Source organism: Castor canadensis, chromosome 6 (assembly GCF_047511655.1).
Source record: "Castor canadensis chromosome 6, mCasCan1.hap1v2, whole genome shotgun sequence".
Classification (NCBI taxonomy): Eukaryota; Metazoa; Chordata; class Mammalia; order Rodentia; family Castoridae; genus Castor; species Castor canadensis.
In genome coordinates, this window is record NC_133391.1 from 34,859,317 (window position 1) to 34,873,980 (window position 14,664).

General features: G+C 41.1%; 2 protein-coding genes across 5 annotated transcripts in view; one reads left to right on the forward strand and one right to left on the reverse strand.

Moving 5' to 3' along the window:
* On the forward strand, positions 1–9,738 carry M6pr (mannose-6-phosphate receptor, cation dependent). Of its 2 annotated transcripts, none has more exons than XM_020181547.2 (7): positions 1–296; positions 3,721–3,882; positions 4,815–4,981; positions 6,148–6,257; positions 6,532–6,662; positions 7,573–7,699; positions 8,153–9,738. In XM_020181547.2, exons 1-7 carry the CDS (start codon positions 70–72, stop codon positions 8,273–8,275), a joined length of 1,047 nt encoding a protein of 348 aa, XP_020037136.1. In that variant the 5' UTR covers positions 1–69; the 3' UTR covers positions 8,276–9,738. The 2 variants fall into 2 exon arrangements, with proteins under 2 accessions (XP_020037136.1, XP_020037135.1); XM_020181546.2 differs by having other exon boundaries at positions 84–296; positions 3,703–3,882.
* Positions 8,276–14,664, reverse strand: part of Phc1 (polyhomeotic homolog 1) — a 23,471-nt gene continuing 17,082 nt past the window's right edge. For all 3 annotated transcript variants that reach the window (XM_020181544.2, XM_020181545.2, XM_020181543.2), the window contains 6 exons: positions 14,327–14,538; positions 13,664–13,778; positions 12,488–12,596; positions 12,126–12,276; positions 11,525–11,756; positions 8,276–10,799 (listed from right to left, as the gene is read on the reverse strand). In XM_020181544.2, coding sequence (XP_020037133.2) covers positions 10,645–10,799; positions 11,525–11,756; positions 12,126–12,276; positions 12,488–12,596; positions 13,664–13,778; positions 14,327–14,538 — 974 coding nt within the window. In that variant the 3' untranslated portion in view covers positions 8,276–10,644. The remainder of the gene's footprint in view (positions 10,800–11,524; positions 11,757–12,125; positions 12,277–12,487; positions 12,597–13,663; positions 13,779–14,326; positions 14,539–14,664) is intronic.

The window sequence follows — 14,664 nt, forward strand, 5'->3', positions numbered from 1 at the left end:
GGCCAATCAGAGTTTAGGATTGTCAGGGAGCCCGGAAAGAGGAAAGGGGAGAAATGGTACTGTGGTCACATGGCGCGGGGTCTAGTGGGAGGAGCAGTTGCCCAGCAGCCGCTTGGCGCTTCCTGTTTCCGGTTCCTGGAGTGGGGGACAGCGAAGATCCTGGGGGAACACTGGCCTCTGACAGGAGCTCTGGCACTGGGGTTCGCGGCTGGCCTCTTGCTGGCCGCGTCTCCCTACCTCAGAAAATTATTCATCCGCGGGTTTTGCGCTTTGGCTACGCCATTCTCCCGTGACACGTGAGTGCGAGGGGCGAGGAGGAGGAGGCGGGCTGGGGTACTCACACCCCAGCGTCTGACAGAACGGGTGTCGCCAAGTCAAGCTTGGCCATGGTGCTGGCCAGAGTTCCGGCTGTGGAGCCCTAGGGCCGAGTGAAGGCGGAGGCGTGAGGGTGCCAGCTTCAGAGTCCCCATAGGAGGCAGGGAGAGAGGGGACTTCCACGACCAGAGGGAATGCACCGTATTTTGAAGGGAGGGAAGGGAAGGTCCCCGGGTACGGAGTCCTGTTTGAAGTGTTACTGAGTGCTTGTAGAAGGGGTGTGGGGCTGCATCATGGAAGGAGAGTAAGGCGGCATCGTGTAAGTTAGGTGTAACTCCAAACAGATGGAAAGTGACGGTCTCTGGAATGCTGGACGAGGTTTGAGGGTGTCAGCTTGGTGTGGATCAGCGTGAATAACACAGAGATTATCTTGTGATTCTCCTTGTGGGGAGCTGGGACATAAAACCCCTTCTCTTAGGTTCTTTCAGCACAGGGCTGCTTTTCTAAAAGAGTAGGCTGCTGTAGAAAGGGGATAAGCAATCAGAAAAGAACTAGCGGGAAGAAAGTAGAGATTCCATTGGACAGTGGCCATGGCTAGTCTTCAAGAGTTGGGAAGTAAAGTGCTACAGAGACCCAGAGATGTAAGCTGCTTCCAGGTTCCTGTCATAGCCAATGGCCATCCCAATAAAGGATGATTTTTCAACATTGCCAAAGAGATCTGTCTCCATAGAATAAGAAAATTGAAAGAGATTTTTTTCAAGATCATAAAATTCAAGTTTCCAAAGGATCTGGATAAATGCTTGCACCTGGAGAATCTAATTGTATCAATAAAAAGGGACTGCCCAGCCCTTGGATATCAGACTTTCTCTAATTGTTGTACCCCTGTGTATATCAGTTTCCCAGCAAATACCTCTATGCCATTAATCATCCAAGTTGCCCCAGTAACTTCACAAGTTTAATATTTCTATAACCTGAAGCAAGCATTGGTTTCCTCATCTTTTTAAAAATCTTTTTTTTTTTGGTAGTACCGGGATTTGAATTCAGGGCTTCACACTTGCTAGGCAGGTGCTGCTTGAGCCACTCCACCAGCCCTTTTTTTTTTTCCTTTGGTGTGTGTGTTGGGTGTTTTCAAGAAAGGGTCTCTTGGACTATTTGCTTGGGGCTGGTTTCAAACCACAATCCTTCTGATCTCTGCTTCCCAAGTAGCTAGGATTATAGCTCTGAGCCTCCAGCACTCAGCTAGTTTCCTTGTCTTTAAAATGGGGAAAATTATACCTAATTTTCTGAGTTGTGAAGATTAACAATCTAGGTAAAGCATTTAGAGCATACACCACACTGAATCAAAGAGAAGCATCTTAAATGTAAACCCACAGATTAAGCAGGAAAGAGAGAATAATTTAAATTTATCCTCGTCAACTGTTAACAAATAAGGAACTAACTTTGAGGCCAGTGAACACAGCATTCTGTGTTTAAGCATCCCTCCAGAAACTACGCCTGGGAAAATTAGGCCCTAAGAAAAATAGCATGCTAAATCTAACAAAAAGAGTTTCCTATTTCTTTCTAGTGAATCAGCTGGTCAAGTATGTTAGCAATAGGTTAACTTGGGGAAGGTAGGAGTTTAAAATCTGAGCTCTTTATTCCACTTCAGTGAACCATGTGAGGAGGAGTCACTTCTCCTTCTTGATTTCTCTGGGAGGAGGGGGAAAGCCAGTAGCACAGCTTTGGTTAACTATTCTCATCCCTCAATAATTATGACAAGAGATGTACTGTAATGGTTAAGCATAGCCCATGAGCTATGAAGCCAGAGCTCATGCTTACTCCCTTAGCTGTGTCTATTTTCTTATCTGTGAAATATGGACAATAACTATTTATTGCTTAGGGTTGTTTGGGGGGATTAATTAGTTAATACATGTTAAGTGCTTCAAACAGTGCCTGACTGAATTCTATCACTCTATTAACTGTTTCCTACTGTTGTGGTTTGGGTACTTTAAATGTGTTTGTGGGGGCCTTTGACCTCTTGGCTAGCATTATTCTCTGGAAATACTTTATTAGTATTACTATAGTGAACTGATGTTTAGGATAAATAACTTCCCAAGCATATGTTGCCCTAGTGATGTGTGGGAAATACAAAATCAAATACAAGATTGTCAGGGGAGAAGGGAAAGTACATTTAGGGCTCAGGGTTAGAGCTTCCATTTTCCTGTCTTAAGTAAGCAAAGTTCAGTAGAGTAAATTTTGCATCAGAAAAATTAATGATACTGTTATGAAATTAACAAAAAGCAATGGCCTGAGGGATCATTAATGTATACCAGAGTTAGGTCTTCTTCAAGAGTAAATCAGTGTGTTCTTGGTATAAAAATGGATTAGAGAAAATAAAATGAGACAACTATACTTACAAGAAATCTAGAAGCCCTTGAAATTTGTGACTTGTACAGGGGTGGGGTAGTTTTTAGAAGACTTCTTCAAACTATTTAATTTGACCTAGTGAATTTTCTTCCTCCTATAACTTAAATGATTAAATTATTTTTCAGAGAAGATAAAACATGAGAATATATGAATACGAAGTTTTAGGTACTATAGCTGTATTTACATCTATTTAGCATTCTTATGATAAATATGAGCAAAGATGATTGGATGCTCCTGGAATACTGATATGAGAAATTAGGGCCCAAAATATTCAAGTTCCTTTCTCTATTTCACATCCTTCTTAATAACTGCCAACTACACATACTCAAGGGTTCATTTAAATCATAATTTAAACCAGGTACCTGTGGCTCACACCTGTAATCCTAGCTACTGAGGAGGCTGAGATTGGGAGGATCGCAGTTTGAGGCTAGCCTGGACAAATAGTTCATGAGACCCCATTTCCAAAATAACCAGAGCAAAATGAACTAGAGGTGTGGCTCAAGCAAGAGTGTCTGCTTTGCAAGCATGAAGCCCTGAGTTCAAACCCCTGTTTCACACACACAAAAAAAATTGTAATTAAGTGTTTTCTTAGGGAAGGTAACTAGCTTAAATCTGTAAACTTGTATTAAACTTTGAGTAATGAGCTATCAATGTAACTTTTCACCAAACAGTAAAGAAGCAAAGATGGTTTCACCCAAGCTGTCATAATTAAGTAATTTCTTTATTCTTTCCTCCTTTGTACTCCCATAGTTTGTCTTGAAGGACTCACCTATAAATTAGACTAAAAGTTATATGGGTTTCCTGCTATAGGTACTCTTGACATAGAGATATTTAAATGTACTATTTGTTGGCATATGTCAAAGAATTGTACTTTCTGCATAATCCAAATGCATGCATTTATTATACATTCATGTGGTTTTATCTCTTTCCCTTCTCTTCTGATCCTGCCTGCCCTCTCCAACACATACTCCCTGCCAAAAGAATGTTCCCCTTCTTTAGCTGCTGGAGGACTGGACTGCTATTGCTGCTACTCTTGGCTGTGGCAGTGAAAGAATCTTGGCAGACAGAAGAAAAAACTTGTGACCTGGTAGGAGATAAGGGTAAAGAGTCAGAGAAAGAACTGGCTCTGGTGACAAGGCTGAAACCCCTGTTTAATAAAAGGTAAATGGGGAAACCTTAAAGGGCTTAAGAAACTGTCTTTATTAGAGTCTTTTCTTTTTACTGGTTTTTTATTCAGTTTTGTATAGTGAATGTGTGAATGATAGGTTCTAATCTGAACTTAAAGCAGTATTAATTTTATTTGGTCATGACAAATTGCTCTCTTTAATGATATACAGCAAATTTTCAGCCCAATTTTTTGTAACAGTGTGCAGTTCACTTTATCTTCCACAGAAGTATAGCTATGTCCAAGACTGGATCCAAGAGGCCAGCTTGTAGAAATTCAAGCATTATTTGATGCCTCAGTATAACAGAATTTTAGAAGAATTAGATGACATGTTTTGATCTATACACGTCATCATTAGTGTCGGGAATCCTCAGATACATAAATCTGAAGCCTTAAGAAACGGAAGTAGCCCAGGCACCTGTGCCTCATGCCTGTTATCCTAGCTACTCAGGAGGATCGAAGTTTGGAGGCAGCCTGGGGAAATAGTTTGTGAGACAACACAAAAAAGGGCTAATGGAGTGGCTCAAGTGGTAGAGCAACTGCCTAGCAAGTGTAAAGCCCTGAATTCAAACCCCAGTACTGGCAAAAAAAATCATGGAAGTGTCCATTAACTTGGACCCTTGTTATGGGGAAATGGTAGCTAACACATTAGCATAGCCTAGAATAGGCATTGTAGAAATAATCTAGAAGGTGTAATTGTCTTAGATGGCATATTTTAATCATGTAATTGTCTATCATCAACAATTAGGATGGTCTGTCAGGGTTGTGTCTCATAATTCAACAGATGATACACTGTTACATTTAGCCATGACATCAGATGAGTAAATCAAGCACATTTTGTTTTTGTCACCAAATGATTGGAGGGGAGGATGGTTCTTCCTGAATCTAATAGCTAGTAACTCTTCTTTCTTCCCATTTCACTTTACAGTTTTGAGAGTACTGTGGGCCAAGGCTCAGAAACTTATATCTACATATTCAGAGTGTGCAGGGAAGCTGGCAACCACACCTCTGGGGCAGGCCTGGTGCAGATCAACAAAAGTAATGGGAAGGAGACAGTAGTAGGGAGACTCAATGAGACTCACATCTTCAATGGAAGTAAGACTCCTTCTGATGATTAATTTATCCCAAGTCCATCTTTTCAACAATCCTGCCTTGGCCTTTCTGTTTCTTCAGTATATCACATTATGTGTGATTTGGTACACCTGAGACTATAAAACACAGGGCACCTAGTTCCACAACTGTTGTGGAGCCACAGTTTAAGGCATTTAGTGTTTGAAGATAGTGAAAAACTCATGCTAAAAGAATAATATAGGCATAGGTGTGTAGCTCAAGGGTAGACCATTTGCCTAATGTGGTTCAGTCCCCAGCACCACCAAAAAAAAAAAAAATCAACCAGAATTGTGTAGCCTAGACTCCTTGTATTTATCCAGATACTTAATATATTCCACACCATTTGACTTCTCATCAAATTAATCAAAGCATGCCAGTTAAATTTGAATGGTTTAAGCTTTTTTGCAAACCAGGAAGTCTGTAAAAAATTTCCCACCTACTTATGCTAAGGTGGTAATGTTTCTCAAAAGTCATAAAACCGTGTTGCTGAAAAGGACTGTGTGATGAGCACTTATTGTCTAACTCCTTCCCATAAGCAGATAAATAACTAAATTGTCCAGTGTAAATACTCACTCCTATAAATAATAAAATGTAAGACAGTTTGGGGCCAAGATCAGGTAAGTGCATTCTTGACTGAGCTCACCATATTTCCTAGTCCTGTAGCTTTGAAAAAGTCATCTCAAGTTGTTTATCTTGTTTTTATATGCAAAATTGAAAATCTAAGATTGTTGGATCAAATGATACTTTAAATACAGTACATACTAAAGAGAAATGTATTCCCATCTCAAAAAACTCATATACTTTGAATTTATCTGTGGCTAATTTTAAGTGATAGGCTTCTCCCTGCTGCCTACCAGTTATATGGAACCTCTTCTTTTGCTGTTAGCATGTATTCAGAAAATGTGAATCAGTACTAAGGTATGGACCATAAAGGTTTTCACACTGTAAGTTGCCTATCTTTAATGTGGAAAGATTATTCTTACATGAATAGGACTTCAGTTGTCTAAAACAAGGGAACATAAAGTTTTATAAAGAAGCAGGTTCTAATTTGACACTTCTGGTATACAGAGCTCTTACCAATGAGGATTATTACTACCTAGTTGCCTGTTTTCCCTTCCATCCCATAGTGTCATTTCCTTGTCCCTCCTTAGGTAATTGGATTATGCTGATTTATAAAGGGGGTGATGAATACGACAACCACTGTGGCAAGGAGCAGCGTCGAGCAGTGGTGATGATCTCCTGTAATCGACATACCCTGGCGGTGAGGCACCCTGGGGAATATTATAGGCAAGAGATTGAAAGGACTGACCCAAGGTGGAGAAAATATCCAAAGGGAACAAGATTCTTAATGTCGGGGTGGACATCAGAAAACTAGTTTAGTTTTTCCCTGTGCCAGACACCCATCATCCATCTTACAAGGAAAATAGGCTACTGGACCAGGAAGAACAAATGTTTGAGTTTTTTTCCTTCATTGATTGGATAATAGTTAAAACACTTTACCACATAAATATTATGTTTGGTCCTGTCATTATTAGGACAATTTTAACCCAGTGTCTGAGGAGCGAGGCAAAGTCCAAGATTGTTTCTACCTCTTTGAGATGGATAGCAGCCTAGCCTGTTCCCCAGAGGTCTCCCACCTCAGTGTGGGTTCTATCTTACTTGTCACGTGAGTACTTTTCCTTTCTTATTAGTAAAATCCCCTTTTTTTAACTGAATCAGTGACTATTTGGTGATTAAGGACACACATTGTGGTATGTGCATGTGTTACACAAATTAGAGGTGACTGAAAATACTGACTCTTGACTATGCAAGCTTAAAGAAATTAAATATTGAGAATATTTACTCCCCAATAAATATTTGCCTTTGGAGATTCCCCCTCACCAACTGGAGGGCTGGACAGTTTTTAGTACTATCCCATTAGATTATTGAAACACTGGAGAAACAAAACCATGTCTACTGTATTGTTCCTGGCTGCTACAAGCACACACTGGGTCACTTTTTTTTCTGAGCCTTTGCTTCTATCAAATTGATAGCATTCTTGGTGGGTTTTCTAAGGAAGCTACCAGCCCCCCTTTTTCATTTTCATCACTACCCTTTTTTCTCTTTTCATAGAACATCGCTTAGAAAATAGCTAACATTGAACATAGAAGTTACCCGTAATATCTACATTTCATTGTTTCTTTGGAGGGAAGAATGTTGGTTTTTTGTTTGAGGCAGGGTCTCACTCTGTAACCCCAGATTAGCCTGGAATTGGTGATCCTCCTGCCTCAGCCTCCCAAGTAGGTGGGAATACATGTATACAGCTCCAAGCTTCAGGCTTTTGTTTGTCTTTTGACAGTGCTAGGGTTTGAATTCAGGGCTTCATGCTTGCTAGGCAGGCAGTCTACCTACCACTTGAGCCACTCCACCAGCTCTTTCAGTGTTGGGTTTTTCAAGATGGGGTCTCCCAAACTATTTGCCTAGGCTGGCTATATGAACCATGATCCTCCTGATCTCTGCCTTCTGAGTAGCTAAGGTTACAGGCCTGATAGACCGGGCTTCAGTTTTTAAGTATAGATGCCTTTCTTCCTCTGCAGGTTTGCATCACTGGTTTCTGTCTATATCATCGGGGGTTTCTTATACCAGCGACTAGTAGTAGGAGCCAAAGGAATGGAGCAGTTTCCTCACTTAGCCTTCTGGCAGGATCTTGGCAACCTGGTGGCAGTAAGTAACAGGAAACTGGCTGAGTCTATAGCCTGTGGACAAGGTTGGGTAACCAATAGTCTTGGTTTGCTCAACAGACAAGTTTGCTGGGACATTGGGTGCCAATATCATAAAGTCCTAGCAAAGCAAAACAGTTGATTGCCATAATATAAAGAAATAAGTAGTATGTCATCAGTTTTTGGACTTCTTAAGATGTAGCTGAAAAGATCAATATTGTCAATTAGATGATCTCCAAATCCAATTTAGTTATGACAGCCGAGGTGGGGAAAAGTTGTAGCCTGATTAGAAAAAATCTCTTTGTATTCCCTAAGTTGAATTTAAGCTAATCCTTGGATTGGGGGCAGGGGGTCCTTTTAATTATCCCCAAGGAAAACTACTTATCACATTCTGAAACCATAAATATCCCCTCAAGTTGGAAATACTAGATTATCATTTCTTTTTTTTTCCTTACAGGATGGTTGTGATTTTGTGTGCCGTTCTAAACCCCGCAACGTTCCTGCTGCATATCGTGGTGTGGGGGATGACCAGCTAGGGGAGGAGTCAGAAGAAAGGGATGATCATTTATTACCAATGTGATTGCACTTTAAATTTCCAGCCTCTTCTTCAGTCCCCCAAACCAAAGCATACTCAAGCCAGATTTCTCAAGCAGTCTCCACTACAGTCTCATCTTGCCCTTAATGCTGTTCCTGCTTTCCAGTTTTTGATTTGCATCCTCTTCTCACTAAAACTGCTTTCCCTTTGCTTCCTGTTTTGCTCTTCTCTAGAAAGGTACAGTTCTAGGACAGAGATTATATAACAGGACTGTGAAAGCAGAGGCTACTGTACTATCTCTTGCTATCAGAAGATACAAGTAGGACAGTTAAAAGTGGACAAAAGGGTCATTGGCCCCATCCTTTAGAACATATTTCCTAAGTTTTTGAGACACTGGATTCCTCTAATTACAAAAAAAAAGCATACATTTATTTATTCATTTGACTGTTTTCATGCTATTACTCTGTGCCCTATAGTTGTCTCCATGAGAATCTGGATGTCACTTCTGCTTCTTAGAACTACTTTGCTGTGATTACTTGGTAATCACAAGTATTCCCATTTGATCTGAGCCTGGAGATATTCTAGACTTCTTTCTCCCATTTCTGGGATTAGGACAGGAAAAATGTGAAATTTCCTAGTTATAGATTTCTAAGGTACCACCAAATCCTTTGTAGGCATTGGGGTGACTTTATAGCTGGAATTGGGCCCTGGATTGGTCTTGTGGCTGTCAATCCCATGTGTAGCCAGAATGGCTAATCTGCCAATCCAGTCCATTGGAAGGGGAAGTTGAAACAGACCTATGCTGTAGGGGTTCCAGAACAGGAGTATGTTTACCTTGTGGTGTGGGGTCTTTTCCTCCCATTTGTACAGCTGGTAAAGCTGTTGTTAACCCTATTTCCCTCTACCAGTATTTCTAAACATAAGTTGCACTTTTTTCACAGGCCTGTGGTTATTTGACTTTTGTTTTTTTTTCCAATCTTCTGGAAAGGGAATGGAAGTAGAAGTAGGACATGGGGGGCTTTGCAGTCCTCTACTCTGGGTGTGGAATGCTGCACCTGTCCCTTCTGCTGGCTCAGGGAAGTGTCTTCTTGCCCACATTTATGTGGGGAAAGGTTTTTAATCCTCTGATGCTTTTATCTTTCTGTTTAGGTCATGTGCCCAGAATTCTAGGCTGATCTTTCTGTAACAGTGAACCCCTAGGCCACTAACATGGCTCCACTGGATATAAGGGATGGAATTACTAGGCAGGGGGCCTTTTATAATATAGCTTTAGAGAAGAAAATGAAATTATTTCATCTTTGGACTTTTCAATACTGTTAGAGCTGGGTTTTTTTCTCCTTTCTAAACAGGGAAATAATGTTACAAAATATTATTATAAAAAGCATCTTCTTTGTTACTGGTTTGCATTCCTCCCCCATACCCTGGTGTTTTAAAATGTAAAAAAAAAAAAAAAAATTACACCACTTTTTTTGTACAAAAACACTTAATGATTAAAAAAACAAACAAAACATGCTGTCTTTGTTATTTGTGTGAGAGAGCTGAATTACTGGAATGGAGTTAGACAACTGAGACCAATATTCATCCTTTTACTAAGGAAGAAAAAAATATTTAATATTTGTTGTATAAGCGCCTAAGGCAGGTAACTTATAATCCTGACCTCAGCCCCACACACTCCTGTTTATAAAGCTATAGGACAAAGCAGAGTTGGAATTGAAAAAAAAAAGGTACGGTAGAAGATGACAGATACACTGGAAGGGAGGAGGGGGATGCAGAAAGAATGACAACAGCCACACATGTGCCAGTCAAACACTTTTAGTCCCTGCAGCAAATCAGAAAGATGCCAACCAAGTGTCTACACTGGCTGGTAACCCTGCCATGGATGCAGGAGAAAATATTCAATACTAAGGGAGCAAGTGATAACAAAGGAAACTGAGCCACAGCTACAGTGAGACAATCCAGAGGGAAAAGGGGGAGTACCAGATTTTGCTACTTGTGTCACACAAGCTAGGAAAACCCTACCTCTCCCACTGGGGAGGCAAATCTACATTCCACCCATTTCCTTGCCTTACCATACAATATATTCCTCCTCTTGAGAACAGACCCTGGCCAGATGCTCCACTCCAGGATAAGGCTAAGCAGTTCAGTTCTCTAGACTGCTTCTTTATAAAGATTGGACTAAGGTAGGTGGAAATGTGAAAAACTGTAAAGATTTTTTTTAAAGTGAAACCCAGAGAAAATGTCAAAGCTGCCACCATGTAGCACCAGCAACCAATTCTTGCACTTCTCTTCCCTGTCTTGTTAATCCCCCTATAGAAGGAACAGCTCTTTCTTGCCTGCAAAGTCTGCTAGTTCCAGGTTATAACCTAGACAGTGGGGAGTGTCTGCCTTAGGCTAGTTTGTGCAAGAGGGCCACCTTAGGTCTCCTTGAGGACATTTATCTTGGCACAGATCTTGAGGGCAGGGCCCAGTTTGATGTTCATGGCACTCATAAGATGTTCTTCTTTAAGTAATAAAAGGGCCTGTCCATCAATCTCCTGGGAACGAAACTCCTCTGCAATCTCCTGGCAGCCTAGAAGGAAAAGGTGAGACGTGTGAGAAACTGCACGGTAGCAGCATGAGAGGGGAACTAAAACAGGCCTAGGAATGGTTAACCCCAAAGCATTTTTTCTAAGACAGCAAGCTTTGAAAGCAAAATTAGAGCCATTAGCTATTACAAAAAAAAAAAAAAAAAAAAAACTCAGTGGTTCAACCATGCAAATAACTTCAAATAACTTAGGAAAAAGAATATATGCATGTTTTCTTTTACACTGGAAAAAAAGATTGAAGTTAAGAGCCTTTACAACATTTTTGTTTTAGGGCCCGGAATTCAGGCAAATAGCAAGGATAAAGTGATTTTGTCTTATGAACAGCAGTTCTGCCTTAGAAGTGGAGCAACAATGGTCCTTTAGTTTCTAATGTTCTCCACTGAAAATAGTCCTTCATTCATAGAGGGATCATACTTAAATCACACAACGTATTTTATCCAGAATTTACTGGTGAGAAATACAGCTGAAACATAGTATGAAAATTAAACACTACAAAATTTTTGTCATGGTAGAAGATAAGTGTCAACCCGGAGTGAAACTAGGAAACCAAGCTGTAGGCAAGCAACTTGAATAACTTACTGGAAGAGCTTCTGTACTACTGTACTCAAGCCCAACTGCTTACAAGTCAGTTATGTTCCCTCTTATGAAGGCCCATGTGGGATGACCTAAGACCAAAGGCCCGTATTCTGTTGGAGGGACCCCTTCATACCTTGGAGAGAAGCAATAAATTCATACACCTCCTCTACACTCCATCGGCTAGGATTACTAGACAAGAACACAGGGTTGATCCCATGCAATTCTGGTGTTGGTGGAGCTGTAATGGTGTTCCCTAGGTCACGGTCTCCATGCCCAGCTCTGACTGACAGTGGCCCAGGAGATGTTGGGGAGAGTGCTTCATCATAACTGGAATTATCTGAACCCCGGCTAGAGTCCTCCTGACCCTGTAAAGAAACAAGCAAAACAGGTCAGCAAAACAGTTTCATGAGCTCCCCACTCCCTTCCCATGTGAATCTGCACTTCACCTGCAGATGCCAGAAGCCTACTCACAAGTACCTTTCAAATTCGAACTGTAATATCACTTTCTTTGTACTAACAAGTGATCTAGTGTTGTCTCCTCAAGTACAGTGTAAGGATTTACAAATATGATTAGGTGAAAGAAGACAAAGGAGGCCAGAATGCTTAGAATTTGGAGTAATGCAATCAATGTGAAACCACAGTTCTGGTCTCACATCCTTTTACTTCAACAAAGGAATTGCCCTCTGGGGGAAGTGGAAAGGCCCGTTTTCAAAGTAGCTGGCTCTGCTACTCACCCGGTGGCGCTTGCCCTGGATCTTGGCACGGGCAATGTCAGATGAGCTGCGGCGAGGTCCTCGCCTACGAACACGAGCATAGTTGGCTTCTTGAAACTCTTTCATTTTTTTCCTCTTCAGCCGGAACTGGTGGCTACAGCTCACATTATACCTACAAGTCAGGGCACATGTAGGATGTCAAGGTGCTACAGTAGCCTACATCATATCCTTCCCTAAGTATGAGCTGGTATTTTAAGAGCTGATTTGGAGAAACTAAAGCAAGGAGTGGAACACAAAGTATCAGCTGTAGGTCATCCTGGAGAAGGAATGTAACATTCAACAGGGAACCAGTGCTGAGGGCCAAGCAGATGTGTCCACAGTACCTCTTAGCACAAGTCATGGAGCAAAACCTCTTAGAGCCACGAAACTGTTCAGCAGGGGCATACTTCCCACAGTACTCGCACTTGAGGAGATTGGCCTTCTTCTCTAACTCTAAAAAACAAGGAATCACTGGAGTTAACCATGGGTTTTTGCTGTCCTTAGTATTAAAGCTCAGAACTGCATACTAATTTTTCTCAGTGTTTGCCCCCAAAGACCTGCACGACCTAGTGTAGACTGAATTTCTAAACCAGACACCATGAAGATTCGTCCTTCAGGAAAACTATGGTCAGGAGTGGCAGTGCAGGCCTGAAATTCCAGAACTCCAGAAACTGAGGCAGGAAGCAGTTCAAGGCCAGCCTAAATTACAAAGTGAGACCTCGTCTTTAATTAAAAAAGATCTTCCTAACCTTAAACCAGTCTATTTACATTTTGAATGTCTCACTCATTTTTATCCTAATGCAACTCATTTCAGATATGATTCCATTTCTGAGCAGGAACAGAAAGCTGTAACAATTCCTTTCCTACAAAGACTTCTAAAAGCATGGAGGAAAATTTTAAGAGTCCTTTACTAGGTTACAATATCTAAAAAAAAGAACTAGAAATTAAGAATTTAAATGTCCTAATTTCTTTTTTCTCTAGCAATGAACAGGATCATAGCCAGTGCTTCATGCATGCTAGGCAAGTGTGAGCTATACACCTGGCCTATATCAGCTTTTAAAAAATATAAACTTACATAGTAAAGAGTAATTCAAAAGGTTACTTTGGCTTGATAAAATTCTCCTACTCTTGGAACTCCTTTTGTGTGATTCTACATAGTCTGTAGAATACACTTGTATATAGATGGACTTCCTCTCAATTCCTACTTTAATTAAACAAGCCCTGATCAGGCGTGGTGGTACATGCCTGTATTTGTGCCTGTAATTCCAGCACTCAGGAAGCAGAGGCAGAAGGATCTAGAATTCAAGACCAACCTGAGCTACATAGTAAGCCCCATCTCAAAAATTCAAGAGCTAAGGACATAGCTTGATGGTAGAATATTTGCCTAGCATGCATAAGGCCCTGGATTTGATCCCTAGCACGACAATAATAATGATAATAATAATTACTACTGTACACTGAATCATCAAACACATCTCTATGAGCTTCCTTCCCCCAAGTGAATCTCAATAAATACTCACCTACAGAGGGGCTGTCCCCTCCCAAAGGGCCACTTGACTGACTCTCATTCAGCCCCGTTGGGAGGCCAGTCTGTAGTGGCTTCTCAGATTCCTTCAGTAACTGAGAACATCCCACCTGTCCCAGAAAAAGTTCACAGTTAAGGCAGCCTAGTTCCCTTCTGCCTCTCCATAGCCTTCCCCAGAATTTCCCATCATTTTGTCTGTGCCTGGATCTGATTCAGAGAATGTCTTTCAAAAGGGCAATCAAGGGTCTCTAATTGGCTTTATTCAGAAAAGCTCCCTCCTTATCTTGTCCTTTGAAAGTGGATGGAAAGCAAGAGAAGTAAAGATATAATAGGGTTCTAGTCTTGATTCTGCAACTCCTATACTAGGAAACTCCCTCAACTGCTCTACCACACGTTTCTTCATTATAAAGTCATTTAGTCTACCTAACCAAGCATTATAGTTTTAAAGGCTATTTTCTTCTCCTCTTCCTAACCTTTTCCCTATCTGATCCACTCTCCTTTTCTCCTTTCCTTCTGCAATTAACTAAGCAGCATAAGCACAACTGAAATGTTCTCTAATAATTAAATAGTTCTGTGCCTCTTGTTTTCAGAGGAATTTTAAGACAACAAAAATACCAAATCCCCACCTGCAAGTCCCATCTTATGGCCCTGCCCTCACCGGGAAAGGTTCTGCTCCTTCTTGGATGACAAAGCCTTCAATGATGTGTGTGAGAATCTGGGGCTTCACAATGGCCTGTGGGGGTTTGGAGTCACCCATCTGTCTGGACACCATGGCTAACGTAGGAGGTGGTGCTGATGGAGCAGGGGTCAAGGCTACCAGTTCACTGCTTGGAGTATTAGCATTCACACTGGCCACTGGATCAGCTTTCTCTGGAAAATAAGCACATATAAAGGAACAGGTATGAGATCACATAATTGATCTTCTATAACTGAGCCAGCCTCATCTTCCACAATAATACATGTTCACCTTTGAGCATTGACCCTGGATTCTACTCA